This window comes from Hippocampus comes, unplaced genomic scaffold (assembly GCF_001891065.2).
Source record: "Hippocampus comes isolate QL1 unplaced genomic scaffold, H_comes_QL1_v1.1 scaffold202, whole genome shotgun sequence".
Taxonomy (NCBI): Eukaryota; Metazoa; Chordata; class Actinopteri; order Syngnathiformes; family Syngnathidae; genus Hippocampus; species Hippocampus comes.
This window is the reverse complement of record NW_017805829.1, coordinates 1,327,187-1,341,910: the sequence shown is the minus strand read 5'-3', so window position 1 is coordinate 1,341,910 and position 14,724 is coordinate 1,327,187. Positions and strand designations below refer to the sequence as shown.

Genomic DNA, 14,724 nt, shown 5'->3' with positions numbered 1-14,724 from the left:
AAAATGGACCATTTGTAAATTTTAGACCTGGGACTTAGAGACAATTCTATCCATCCTGTTTTGATCGTCAAGTCCAACTGATGCTTGACTGATTGACTTCCTGGTCAGTTTCAAGGGCACACATAGACGAACAACCATCCACACTCACACTCACACCGAGGGATCATTTAGAGTGTTCCATTAACCTGCCACGCATGTTTTTGGAATGTGGGAGGAAACTGGAGGACCTGGAGAAACCCCACGCAGGCACAGGGAGAACATGCAAACCCAACACAGGAAGGCTGGAGCCGGAATCGAACCCTGTACCTCTGCACTGTGAGGCTGACACACAAACCAAGCGACCACCAGGCTGCCCCACGATTGACTTGTCCATGCATTTATGTTTTTTAGGGCGCTTCAGAGTGAGTCTTGTTGGTCACCCAAAAAAGGGGATCAATTTGTAAAAGGAATCATATCCACATTGAGGGCTTTCACACAGCCTGGTGCTCCAATTTATCCATAAATTAATACCTTCCTATCTAAAAGTAAATTTTCGCGTCATTTCAACTATAGATCCTCCAGAAATGCGCAGTCATTTTGTCAGAAGCAAGAGACAGAGAGAGGGGCGCAACTGGACACAAGGAGGTCAAGATATTTCAGATGTCTCGACTCCCCCGAGCAGGAGGAGGCTTCATGTCGGGAGGACGTCAATGGAGAGCAAGGGGGGACGCCACCAGGGGGTGTCCACCATGCATTTTTCATTATGCGTCGCTTTCAATGGGACTACAGGAGACAAGCATCAAGAATTTTGAGTGACTTGGTTGACTTAACAGTGTTTGAAAGCGATCCGTATTCTCAGATTTTTTTTATTTTATTCGTTTGTTGCTATGCGCCGCCCACACGCAATGACGAAAATGAAAATCCTCACTGTTGGTCACTGTTGCAATGAGAACAAATTGCAAGGACCACTGGATGATCAAAATTGGCTGCTTTGAACCAAAATGGCAGAGTCACAGTGTCTTTTAGGGCATGGCTTTTTGAGACATTTTTGTTTGTTGATTCATGAAAGACATCCTTCCCAAATGTCATTTTGCAAAGTGAAACTGGTGTTGAGGGATGAATTTTCAAATTTAAGTGATACATCAGAGGTTAAAAATAACACTAAATTGTCCACCACAAAACAAAATGGCAGACTTTCTGTGTCTTTTCGAGCATGAATTCCAGAGACTATTTTGTGGTCCTACTCATAATAGACAGCCCTCGCACATTTCGTGTTGCTGAGTGAAACTGGCTTTGAGGGCTGAACTTAAAAAAATAACCCTAAAATGATTTCTTTCAACCAAAAATGCTGACTTCCTGCTTCCCTTCGTGCTTTTTAGGCATGGGTTTTTGAGACTTTTTGTGGTTCTACTCGTGAATGATAAGCTTACCAAATTCTATGTTTCTAAATGGCACTGGCTTGAGGGGCAGAAATTGTGGCATTCCTGTATAAAACTTTATAGATTAGCCTAACACGGCCACCACGTCAAAATGTCAGCCTTGCTGTGTCTTTTGGGGTATGGGATTTTGAAACTTTTTTGTTGGTCAAAGCATGGCAGACAGCCAATTTTCATGTTGCTCAGTGAAACTGAATCTGACACTGTGACATTTGGTAAATCACAAGAAAGATGTATTGGGATCATTTCATTGGTTGCTTTTTGCAAACTGGTAGCATATGAGAGCAGTACCATCCATCCACCCATACATTTTCTGATCTGCTTTATCCTCACAAGGGTCGAGGAGGTGCTGGAGCCTTTCCCACCTGTCTTCGGGCAGTAGGTGGGGAACACACTGAACTGGTTGCCAGCCAATCGCAAGGCACACATTGACAAACAACAATCCATGCTCACACTCACACCTAGGACAATTTAGAGCAAGGGGAGGGAACTCCAGCTCCTCGAGAGCCATATACTGCCTGTTTAAAATCTCTCTCTCTACTTCAGCACACCTGATTCAAACGATCAGCTCATCAGCAAGCTCTGTCGAAGCCTGAAACGATCATGATCAAGTGAATCAGGTGTGTTGGAGTAGGGAGAGATCTAAAACAGACAGGATTATGAGGAAGTGGAGTTCTCTACCCGTGATTTAGAGTGTTCCATTAACCTGCCACACATGTTTTTGGAATGTGTGAAGAAACCGCAGTAACTGGAGAAAACCCACGCAGTCACAAGGAGAAAATTACAAACTCCACACAGGAAGGTCCAAGAATTGAACCCTGCACCTCTGCACTGTGGGGCCGACGTTCTAACCAGTCGGCCACCATGCCGCCCAAAGCAGTCCTCAGATATGAAAATATGACATCGGAGTGTCTGTGGATAAAAAAGACCTGTATCGCATGATGTAACAGCAGTCCCCAGTGGCGAATGAAAAATCATCTCGTGCTGTGTACAGGTCAACATGTGTTACTTCATTTCACCAGTCGAGGGCAGCAGAGTAGCTCTTTCAAAATGGCTCCACAGAGCGTGTATTTAGTTCTCATATTGTGACGTCAAGGCTAGATGGCGGTGTTTCTATCTTCATGAACTGCCCTGGGTCACAGCAATGCAGAAAAAATGGATTTTTATTGACCAATTTTTCAATAAAATAAAACAACACATCGTTTTAATACATTTTACCTCATACGTACACGAGGTTAACAGAAAAGTTGTAATGCGTCTGTAATTTACTGTATAGTTCTTTTTAAGAGTTAAAGATCATTCTCATGATAATATGCATTCATTTCATTAATATGTCATCATAATTAAACAACCGATCATGTAATACAATAAACATTTGACAGGTATATCTCCCAACCAATTCTTAACTTAGATAAATGATATTTAAACAATTCAAAATTGTTTTATACATGGGGGAAAAATACATTTTTACCATATTCATGAAGGGAGTTGATTTTTAAAATATATAATTGCAATTTTTAAATGACGTATACGGTTAAGCAAATAAAAATCCGTTAATTATGAAATTAAAAAAAAAGTCCAAAAAATGACAACATTAAATTTGGAGGTAAAATTGTTTATTTACCAAGTATATTTTATTTTTACAATCTGGAGTTAGCCAATTATTTCATTATGAACAACCTCCATATGATGCAATGCAGCTCCACAGCTCACAACTGTAAGCAGTCAGTCGACTCGGAAACGAGCCCCACCCCAAGGCCTTCCGGGAATCCCTCATTTCCTGTTTTTGGATTCCGGTTCACATTCACTGGAATAGTCCTCCCGTCATGTTCCCCTCTCCACACATGAGCCACCATTTTCCGACATGTTTAGGGAGTGGAAGGACAACATCTTGTAACCATGCTTCTCAAATATTCCATCACGATTCAAAAGCAGCTTCCAAAGAGGAAGACTTGAGGGGAAAATTGGTTCTGGAGCCTACCCCAGCTGTCTTCCGACAGTAGGCAGCGTACACCCTGAACTGGTTGCCAGCCAATCGCAGAGCACACCAATGAACAGCCATTCACACTCACAATCACACTTCGGGACAATTTAGAGGTTTAAATCAAACTACCCTGCATGTTTTTGGAATGCGGGAGGACACCGGTAGAACCACCTTCTGTAACTAAATGAATTTTTATTGGACTGTGACCTATTGCGTTAATATCACACCTCTATGGAAGCAATATGTAGATGAAAGAAATATGTAATATATTTAAAAGGTACATTATGTGGATGATGGCTTGTCAACTACTGTATTCTTAATTTCGACTACCGGTACTCTTAAAATGACTATGAAAGTACAATGAATAAACACATGCAACATTTTTTCCGGAAAAAAAAAACAAACAAAAAGACATATGAATAACATTGTTAAAATTAGTTTTTGAGAGGCAGAGGGAGGATTCTTGGACATTCTTGAAAAAAAAAAAACTTTTTTTTTCTTGATAGATTAAGAGTTTCATCCCAACAAATTGCATTCTTGAAAAAAAAAATAACACTAACCTGAGGGTGAAAACACAACTATAACTACACTTTAATTGATTGATGCGTTGATGGTTAACTACCCCATTATATATAATAAATGAATATTAAATAAATAAATAATGTTCTCGTAAGAGTCACATTTTAAAAAAATATTTTTTTCGTGTTTTAAAAAATATTTTTTTCTTGTAACCAAACATTTTATTGGATAATGATATTTTATATCTTATACGATTATGTCAGTAGCTCCCTGCAGCACGAAATAGTTTCCATTAATCTTCAAACAGACATAATCAAATTTGTGTTTTGTTTTGTTTTTTTTCACTAAGATGCATCTTATAAATAGAACGGAAGCTCTGCGGGTCAACCATTAAAATGACTCACCAGGCGGGAATTACTCGAGTCAACTATCCCCTGACATGTAATGAATTAAAGTGACTCGAAAATAGTCTGACAACAGGACCCAGCACAACCCCGATCGCCCTTGAGTAACTTGGAGAATTTCAATCATGCCTCGTGGCCATGCCAACAATTCATTCACTTCTTTTCCTTATGTGACCACAGGGGTATTTTTCATCAGACATAGACATTGTTTTTCCTGACACATACAGACTGAAGAACCAAGGCTTGTTATGACGTCATCATGCTCAGCCACAGCCATCATGCCATTCTGCTCCCTTGAGTTATTAATTTTCCGGGTGACATTTACTGGAAAAATACGTTCTGCAACCCAAAAACATACAGGTCGCCCCAGGGGTGTAGGGGCATGGGCTCACACATTTTTCCAGCAAATCAAACAAGTGAACCTTGTAAGGCCTCGTGTACACTGTTTATTGATGAAAGTAACCTACAATACACCTGCACAATGTGTTTGACAAGCCCGGGGGTCGGCAACACGTAGCTCCAGAGCCGCATGCGGCTCTTTATCGACATCTAGTGGCTCCCTGGAGCTTTATAAAAAATGTTTGAAAATGGAAAAGGATTTTGATATTAGGCTAATATAGCTCAAATAGATATAGATACATGTTGCAGCTCTGAAAAAGGAGGGTTGTGGTGTTGGTTTTTTAAAACGTACACTTTATTTATGCTTTTCACAGTCTCGACAAACACGAGAGGCGTTCAAAGATAGCCTCAGAAAAACGGAAATTAATGACCACTTCACTGACACTAAGAAAAGTGAAAATAATGCACCAAAACAAAAAAATCAAGCGAGGAAATTACAAAATAAATTCTATGGGGTCGTTTGTGAAAACACAACAAAGGAAAGAATAATATAAACAATTCTGAGACAGTCCAGTCTCCTACATACATACAGCTTGGGTTTATCTTCATTGTAAGTTTTATAGAAGGCTTTTATTTTTTTTGCGGCTCCAGACATATTTGTTTTTTGTTTTTTTGTCCTATATGGCTCTTTCAACATTTTGGGTTGCCGACCCCTGGACTAGCCCATCCAATAAAAAACATGAACCATGAGGCTTTACAGGATTGCGATGAAGATGCCGTCATTCGGTAAAATCCGTAGAGGAAAAAGGCTTGAGCATACATGGTGTGTCAAGTAAAAAAGAAGAGCAGAGAGTCAATTTATTTGCTTTTTTTTTCTTTACGGGGGAGTCATTGTATGATACATGAATGTGTAGCGAGTGGCCACCCATGTGCTGTGAGGTGAGCGCAATTGCGTGATCCTCTCATTCATCAAGGCCGAGGCTGCACAGAATGCACTTTGAAGATAAAGTAAAGCTGCAGAAAAAGAGAGAGAGAGAGAGAGAGAGAGAGAGAGAGAGAGAGAGAGAGAGAGAGAGATTGCAATTTCACAGCAAAAGGATGCTTGTGGAGGCTCTCAGTCGTACAGGAAAGTTCCATCGTAGAAGGGGTTCCGTCAGTCGTCATCTGTACCTTCCTTTGCAAATTATATTTTAAACAGAAATGGGGGCACAAATTATGTTGCCCCACAAATTCTGCAGAGCAACAAACAAGAGGCTGTGTAAACAAGTGATGTGACTTTGATAAAGAATATGACTTACTGAGTGCGACTGCTCTTTGGCATTGTTTTGGGACATAGATGATGTTGCCCCACAGATTCTGCCAGGCAACAATAGATTGGAGTGAAAAAACAAGTGGACTTGGGGTCAAAATGTTGGTGCCCCACAAATTCTGCCTAACAACAAATGAGAAAACAAAGAAGTTAAATGACCAGAAAAAAATCTCCAGTGTGACTGCATGGTGACAATTTATTTTTGGAATTGAACTGCAGTGTGAACATAGCATTGATAGCACTGAATGAACTATCGAGCTTGGTGGCACAAATGATATTGCACCACAAATTTCGCCTGGCAACAAGAAGGTGTTCAAAGAAGTTACACAACCAGGAAAAACAGTTGGAGACAACTTAAGTAGAGTGACTGCATTGTGACAATTGAATTTTAATGGAGCTGGGGGCACAAACGATATTGCCCTACAAATTCTGCCAAGCAACAAAAGAGGCTGAGTAAGCCAGTCTGAAGACCAGGAAAAAGAATCAGAATCTCAAACCACTTTGTCCGAAATACTACCTGTTTACATTGATGATAACAGGCTTGGGGGCTCAAATGATACTGCCCCGTGAATTCTGCCTGGCAACAAGAGATGGGACAAACAAGTGACTTTGGAAAAAAAAAAGCAGAGTGCGTATAATCACCCTATTCAAATATTCAATATGTTTCTATCATCTTGTCATAAAAAATAAGATCTTTGATTGTGAACTGTGAACAAAGGTAATACGGATGCATTCTCGGAAGAACCTCGAGGCTCAGCCAGTGCATGACTGTGACATGATCCGTGGAGATGGCATATTGCAAAATCCACTGTTATTTTAGCTTCCTTTGCTCAAACGGAGGTGATTTAAAGGTTCAATAGCGAACCAAATATTTCACTGTGCTTGTCGAAGCGTGCCAAGTTGGGTTTGACAAACAATAACGCAGCGAGCGGGATAAAGAGAAGTGGGTCAAACAGAAAAAAACAAATAGAGCAAGCATGTCGGGGCGGAAACAAATTAATGTCAAACTTCAGACATCAGCTCACCCCCACAAAGTCACATCCTACAATATGTCTCAACATTCCCGAGAAGTTTCAAAAGGAAAATTCTGAAGCGGCGAGGAAGCAACTTTTCCAGCTTCAAGAATTTTGTTTTCTTTTGTACCTGTAGCAAAGCCTTCTGATATATCTGTCACTGAGGATTCAGTTGGATTGATTTGTGGGCAATGGTGCACCTTGTTATGATGGGAGATAATATTATATAATATTAATTAAAGTATACACAAAATTCTAATGTGATGACAAAAATGTGCCCACCCTTGCCCTTCGGTCACATTGCTAACAAGCTCAGTCTGAAAGGCTTTGGCTGGTCGTGACTGGTCGTCCGCTCAGTGCTGACAAAAATATCCTCAGTTAACCCCATTCACCACGGTTGCCAACACAATCCTTTCAATCTGAGACCACCATCAGCTATAACGATGCAGCGCCAATGAGAGTTTGACAAGACCCAACTTCCAAATCATGACAAATCATTTGTCTCTGTGTGCGATAGGGATAATGTGAGCAGAAAAAAAAAAAAAAAAAAAACAACCCCATCAAACCATGGAATGGAGTGTTTGAAATACTGTGTAAATTATTAAAAAAAATAGTAAGGAGAGCTACTTCTAATATTTCTATGAATAGTCCTTAATTTAACTATTTAAAACGTTGAAGTTACATTAGGGAACGTCTTTCTATCCTGAATGCCATGTCTTTGTTTATCGTAGGTTGCTTGTTATTGCAATGTAAGGGTAGCTCATTCTGCCGCAGACAAATTCCTTGTGTGTTTTACATACTTGGCCAACAAAAATGATTCTGATGCTGAAATAATATGTATAAATTATAACAAGTTGACAACAAATTTCCACTTGACTGAGAGCTGTTTCATATTTGAGCAAGTGTGCATCCACATTGACGTTCAGAAGCCTAATGTTATAGATAGAGGCATCGGTATGGGAACGAGATGGTGTGTTTTGCAAGACAAACACGCTGGAGCTGGAACCCCGGTGATTCGCCAATGCGGGTGCAAAGAGGTTAAAATAACAACCGCATGAATGACTGTCACAGACACAAGAAAATAAACCGCAAAGCCCATTCGGACTCCCAGAGCACACAACAGCAGAGTACGCTTCACTTAGACATGCATTTCACTGCCTGAACACACTGAGACATCATATATGTTTTATATATAATGAACATAGATTGGCCCGCTACTGTTGGTCACCACTCGCAGTACAACAAGAATAAGTCAGGGAGAAAGGAATGAACGAGTCAATGATTAAAAACACAGTCCACGTTTTGTGGCATTGTAAATAATGCAAGGTGCCATCTTGCCCAAAGTTACATCATTATCTAAGTTGCCGTCGTTCCCACGCCATCACTCATTCATGTCGATGGCCCGGATGCCATGAGCGTTGGCGTATGTAAGGAGAACATGAGCTCTCTGCTCGACGACGTCGATAAGCTTGTCGATGCCGGGCCGGCCGCCTCGACTCTCCCAGTACGTCTGGTCCAGGAAGAGCGACTGCAGCAGCTTCTGTCGCAGTCGACCGCTCCTCAGCACTGACACAGCACCATCGGGCAACCTGGACAAAAGCAATGGGCCACGGGACCAATCAAAAACTGATGACTTTTTGGGAAGGGATCCTTCACTATTCACCGAAAAAAGTCGTTGTGACAAGGAACTATATTGAAGTGAGTGGATGAGCTTCATTTTGACATAAGTAGTGCTTTGTTGCCATCTTGTGGCATCTGTTGGTAACCATAAACCTTTTTATATCTTTTAGATTAAAAAAGTTGACTCTGAATTGTCAAGATGATGTAAAATTGCTTAGCATGCAACACAAATAATTGTCTTATTGTAGGAGACTGTATATGTTATTCAATGGATTTTCTGTTTTGTTGCATTGTTTTCACTTTTCTGGGCGTCAGTCAAGTGATCATTAATTTACGTTTTTTCAGAGGTGGCCCTGAACGCCTCTCAAGTAGAACGGCAGTTGAGAAGGCACGTAGTCCGACATCGACGTGTCTGTATTCGCTTCAGTGTGAAACTAATTAATAAAGTGAATGTTCTGAAAACCACCACGACAGCTCTGTTTGCTTTGGAGCTGCAACATTATGTATTTTTTATTTTTTATTTTTTTGATGTTTGTGAAAACCGCATTGGATTCACCGCTAATTAATGGTAATTCGTGAATGTGAACGTGCAGACACTCCTTTGGGATAAAAAGAGTATTTCTGAACAGAGATAGGCATTGGGAGTAGATCAGCATTATCAAGTTGGCAGTTTTCAATAGAAAATCCCCGGTGGTTGGGGAGGATCTTGCTAATTAGCACGTATCTTTTTCCATAGCAAAATAATAGAATATAGCCGATTAATTAATAATCGGTTTTGCCAATTAATCAATCAAGTAAATATTGCTGAATTCTGACCTTCCTTCAAACTGAGGCAACATTCTGATCATAAGCTCGCATGTGTATGATGTACCCTCCACTGACTGAAACAAACAATACATTTCAGTATTGTGTAACATTGTCTTTTTCTTAAGCCAAATATTATTTTGAAGTCGAGGAATATGTTTGATATGAAAACATATAACAAAAGTGTGTGTGTGTACAGTTAATCAGGAAAGTTCCAAGAACATCCACAAAATGGTCTGACACATTTGCAGCAGGAAAGGAAATACGTCATTGACTGTTCTTCATCAACTGTTTTTGTAGCGACTTTAGCAACTGTGAATCCACAATGGCATTAAAAAAAAAAAAACACTTAATCTATTTCGACAAAAATAACTGTTTTCATGGGATTAGACATCTATGAGCCAAAGATGGCTGGAAATTAGGCGAGGCTGATGCAGTGCGGGTCATTGGATATAAACATGTTATCCCATTTCCCTCAAACAAAAACTATTTTTAAATTAAAAAAAAGCTAAGTGTTAGCACAACATACCAATCCAAACCACTTACTCCTTGATGCCCTCCAGCAGCCTGAAGTCCAGGTTGTCCTCGTTGCGGTCAAAGTAGCCCTTATTGACGGTGAGTACGAGGTGGCGCGGGTCGTGATGCCTCCGCACCATATTTGCCAGTCGGACGCCATCCTGCTGCGTACATTCAAAATGGCGGCTGGGTTCATGGCACCGGTCCTGCTGCCTGGGTTTGAACCCGCAACAGCTGGGATCCAGACGCTTGTGAATCTGCAGCACGAAAAGGAAGTGAAGGAAGCAGTTACTGTAGTTGACAGCTTCCTAAACTCAACTCAACTTTAAATTGTAGATCATTTTAAAAACAACAATCCCTGCATACAAAGTGCTGCACATGGAGTGAAATCAGACATACAAAAACAAAGACAGTTAAAACAATAAATTATTACCATAAAAACAGTTAACACCATTACACTAAAACAATGCAGTCACATGGCTGAGTCAAAGCCTTAGCAGCATCATTTTGGACCAACTGAAGACACGAAATGGAGGATTGGCTGACTCCAAAGTAAAGTGCATTACAGTCATCTAAACGAGATGTAACAGGTGAAGGGATTACTGTTTCTAAGTGCTATTGCAAAAGGAGAGTCTTTTCCCTTGCCTAAGATGAAAAAAAGACAAAACAAGATGAAAACAGCACCAATTTGCCAGCTAATCAAAATGAAACCCAACTTTGAGACTGGTGGGCATAGATAAGGAGCCAGTGGGCCCATGTCAACAGGGTGTTACAAAAATTGCCATTGGGACCGAACATTATAATTTCGTTTTTCTTTTCATTGATATTCAAGAAGTTTGGTGCCATCCAGGCCTTGACTTCCCCCAGACAGGACAAAAGTGTCCTTGAAGAGGAATCATCCTTTTTGCTCAGCGAGACATTGATCTGACTGTCATCTGCATAGCAGTGAAAGGAAATCCCATTTTTTCTCAAGATGGAACCTGGGGGCGGAGAATGCCATGAAAACAGCAGGGGCCCCAAAACAGAACTCTTTGGAACACCATGTTGTATACTTACTTACATACCTGCTGGACATTTTGTGTGATGTGAAGTACAAATAACTTGTAACTGTCCTGGAGAAGATTTTTCTGGTATCAGTACTTGAATATAATTTTTTCTGACTCTTTAGTTTTGCTAATGATGAATGCTGGAGCCTAGCCCAGCTGTCTTTGGGCAGTAGGTGGGTTACACCCTGAATGGTTACCAGCCACTCGAAGTGTATTTACTACACTTTTGTCAGATGGGTTCATTACTCTTTTCAACCTCCGCCAATGATGACAATGTGAATAAAACATCAACAGACAGAGGTTAAGTCATCCATGGTTTGATAACTTGATCAATTGATTACTTTTGTTTTTATTGAGGTAAAGAGCTTGAATAGACGTAGGATTTTTTAAAAACAAGTCTCTGTATTTTTACTTGAGTACAGAATGATTACTTTTGCCACTTTTGCCACCTCTGTCTTTTGGTAGCTCATTATGACGTGGAATGGTGAACACGATCAGTCTGGCCTTGTTCATTTTAATAACATCTGAAAGGAGCAAGCAGCAGAGATAGTATCCCGGTTTCTCTCAAACGTGCTGCACTTGCTTCCCCTGATATCTCTTGACAGTTAACCACTAATAATTTAGCCACTCAGACGCGACATGAGTGTGGACTTGACGATTATATATACAGTATAATGACCCTTTTTGTGCTGAATTGAAGAAGAGGATTTATTTGCACGCACCACCAAATCTATTGGGCAGCAGCATGATGTCCACAAGATATCACTGATTAGAAGTGCAATGGAAAATAACCACTGTGACACAAACCATGAACTAACATGAGCTGGCTCCACCATAACTGAGGTCACACATGGTATATTGATAAAATACTCCGGAGCTGCGATGGCAGATAGACATCCAATGATGAGCACAGGTGTCAGAAAGTAACAACTGTGAAAATTGAGGCACGGTTACTTTTGAATCAGTGCAAGGTGCAATCAAAACCTAAAGATGATCAAGGTTGGAGTGAACCCTTTGACATGGGTCGCTTATAAACCCAAAAGTCTCTAACATGGGCTTGAAATTGGACAGTGATTTTAAATTGGATCATCAAGTTGGTGCAGTTGTTAAGTCCAGCTTTTCTCACCTCGGGCAGCCGACAAAGGTGAAGCATTTCCTTACACAGCAGCGCTTTGCCACAGTAATCCAAACCTTCATCACATCCTAGCGAGGTTCCTGTAATCTGCATTACTTTGGAGTCAGCCAGTCCTCAGTCAAATGTCTCCAGTCAGTTCAAAATGCTGCCACTCAATTTAACTGGATCACGTAAGAGAGAGCACATACACTAACTCCTATTCTTAGATGAGTGCCATTGCTGTCCATTTTAAAAATTGGATCGTTTTTTTTCCTTGATGTTCAACACAGGAGACGAATTGAGTCCTTATTTTTGTGTCTTATTTGTTTTTATTGTTTTTACTTGTTACTTTTTTATTATGTACAAATACATTTAATTGTCTCACCATTTATGCTCGATGTTTATGCATTTAAAGCACTTTGTTATATGATGCAGGTGTGTGTGTATATCCATCCATCCATTTTCAAGGCTGCTTATCCTCGCAAGGCTCGCGGGCATGCTGGAGCATATCCCAGCCGTCTTCGGGCAGTGGGCGGGGTACACCCTGAACTGGTTGCCAGCCAATCGCAGGGCACACACAGACGAACAACCATTCACACTCACAATCACACCTAGGGACAATTTAGAGCAGTTTTTTTTTCTTACGCTAAAAACAAAACGCCAGAGCTCGCAAAATGAGTAATAAAACTGCTGGAGAGCGCAAATGACGGCGGCCTTAAAAGTACTTTCGAGACAACTGGATTAAAGTTATGGCTGAATACTCTGAGATGGCCACAATAGCACTGTTGCTATTTCCGACATCCTACCAGTGTGAGGCGGGGGTTTTCTGTAGCAACGGCGACTAAAACAAAATTACGAAGTAGACTGGACATAAAACACACATTTGAGGTGTCATTGTCTCCTATTACGCCGAGATGGGACCGTCTGGTTGCAGAAAATCAAGCTCGGGGCTGTGGTGAGTTGTCATTTTCATGCACTTTGAATTTGCGTTGTATTGTATTTTGAAGGCATTAAACATTACCATTGCGATCAGAGTGTTGCGGCCAGATTAGACGCTCCTTGTGTTTATTATTATATTTCGAAAACACCACAGTTTTCATCCAGCTCATGCCATATTATTTTGTTGTATTATTTCCGCCACACCTTAAATGTCGGTCCCTGAAAATATTGTCTGACATAAACCGGTCCGTGGGGCAAAAAAGGTTGGGGACCCCTGATTTAGAGTGTTCTGTTAACCTGCCATGTATGTTTTTAGAATGTGGGAGGAAACTGGAGCACCCAGAGAAAATCCACGCAGGCACGGGGAGAACATGCAAACTCCACAGAGAAAGACCGGAGCCGGAATCAAACCCTGTACCTCTGCGCTGTGAGGTTGATGTGCTAACCAGTCGACTACTGTGCCACCCGATGTGTGTAGTGTTAGTGTTATATAAATAAAAATGACTTGAGACGTGAGTGAAATGTTGCCATTTCTCATTTTTGTTCTGATGAATTAATCTTTTTTTTGGGCGCCTCCTAAGGTCCCATACACAATGTTACAATGGTCACTCAGTCGCACCCCGTAGAACAGGTCCCCAACCTTTTTTGCCCCACGGACCTGTTTCATGTCAGACAATATTTTCAGGGACCGGCCTTTAAGGCTGGATAGATAAAACAATATAATATGATATGACCTGCATGAAAAGTGTGGTATTTTCGAAACATAATAATAAACACGAATCATGACATGAGGAACGTCCTATCTGGCCGCAACATTCTCTGGTCGCTATGGTAACGTTTAAAGTGCCTTCAAAATATGACACGCCGCAAATAAAAAGCGCATGAAAAATAGGACTCACCATCGCCGCTTATTATTCAGAGAAGGCTTGGTGCATGGGAATCTCCCGTTAAGATAAAGTCGTATTTGAAATAGGACTCCTCATACTGTCTATTAAATGTAGCCTTCTCTTTCTTGAAAGTCGTAGGCTCCTCTTCTGTCTCCTGGCTGGTCCTTTTCCCCTTCCCGAAACAACTTTTCAAAGACATTTGTTTTTTTTATGCGGCAACCTGTCACGTGACTGAGAAGTATGTATTCACCTGCATCGAGTGACATACTGTAGACTGATATAACAGAGAATCCGGTAATTTTTCTAAATAAAACATGTCTCAGACTCCCAAATGAATAAAACGAAAGGAATGTAAGTTATTTATTCTTTCTGTGCGGCCCAGCACCAAATGACCCGCGGACCGTTACCGGTCTACGGCCCGGCGGTTGCGGACCCCTGCCGTAGAAGGTTGGAAAAAAGTAACCCCCTTTTCAGTTGAGCTCTCACGGGGTTGTTGTTGTTGCATTCTGTCAAGAAAGTTAATGAAATTACACTTTCCCATTAAAAGCCCAAGCTGTCTGACCCCTAACAACAACAACACTGCCCCCTCCCTTAGTAGCGCACAATGCCAAAATCCAGACTGGTGTTTCGAGTCTTCCACACAGGAAATTGTGGAGCTAAAAGACATTTCCTCAGAGAATACATTTTTTTATCAGTAGAAAACAGCTGTTGGACAGACTGATGTTGCTAGATGCCTTATCTGAGTAGCATTTACGGAAGATAATTCATAGCTTCACTCAGAGATTAGTTCGCATGTATATATATATATATATATA

The 14,724-nt window shown here is 40.9% G+C and overlaps 1 protein-coding gene across 1 annotated transcript in view; it reads right to left on the bottom strand.

Moving 5' to 3' along the window:
* Window positions 1-7,587: 7,587 nt before the first annotated feature.
* Window positions 7,588-14,724, bottom strand: part of gask1b (golgi associated kinase 1B) — a 10,746-nt gene continuing 3,609 nt past the window's right edge. The window contains exons 3-4 of the mRNA XM_019887478.1: window positions 9,954-10,180; window positions 7,588-8,572 (exon numbers count right to left, since the gene is read on the bottom strand). Of these exons, the coding sequence (XP_019743037.1) occupies window positions 8,365-8,572; window positions 9,954-10,180 (435 nt within the window). The 3' untranslated portion in view covers window positions 7,588-8,364. The remainder of the gene's footprint in view (window positions 8,573-9,953; window positions 10,181-14,724) is intronic.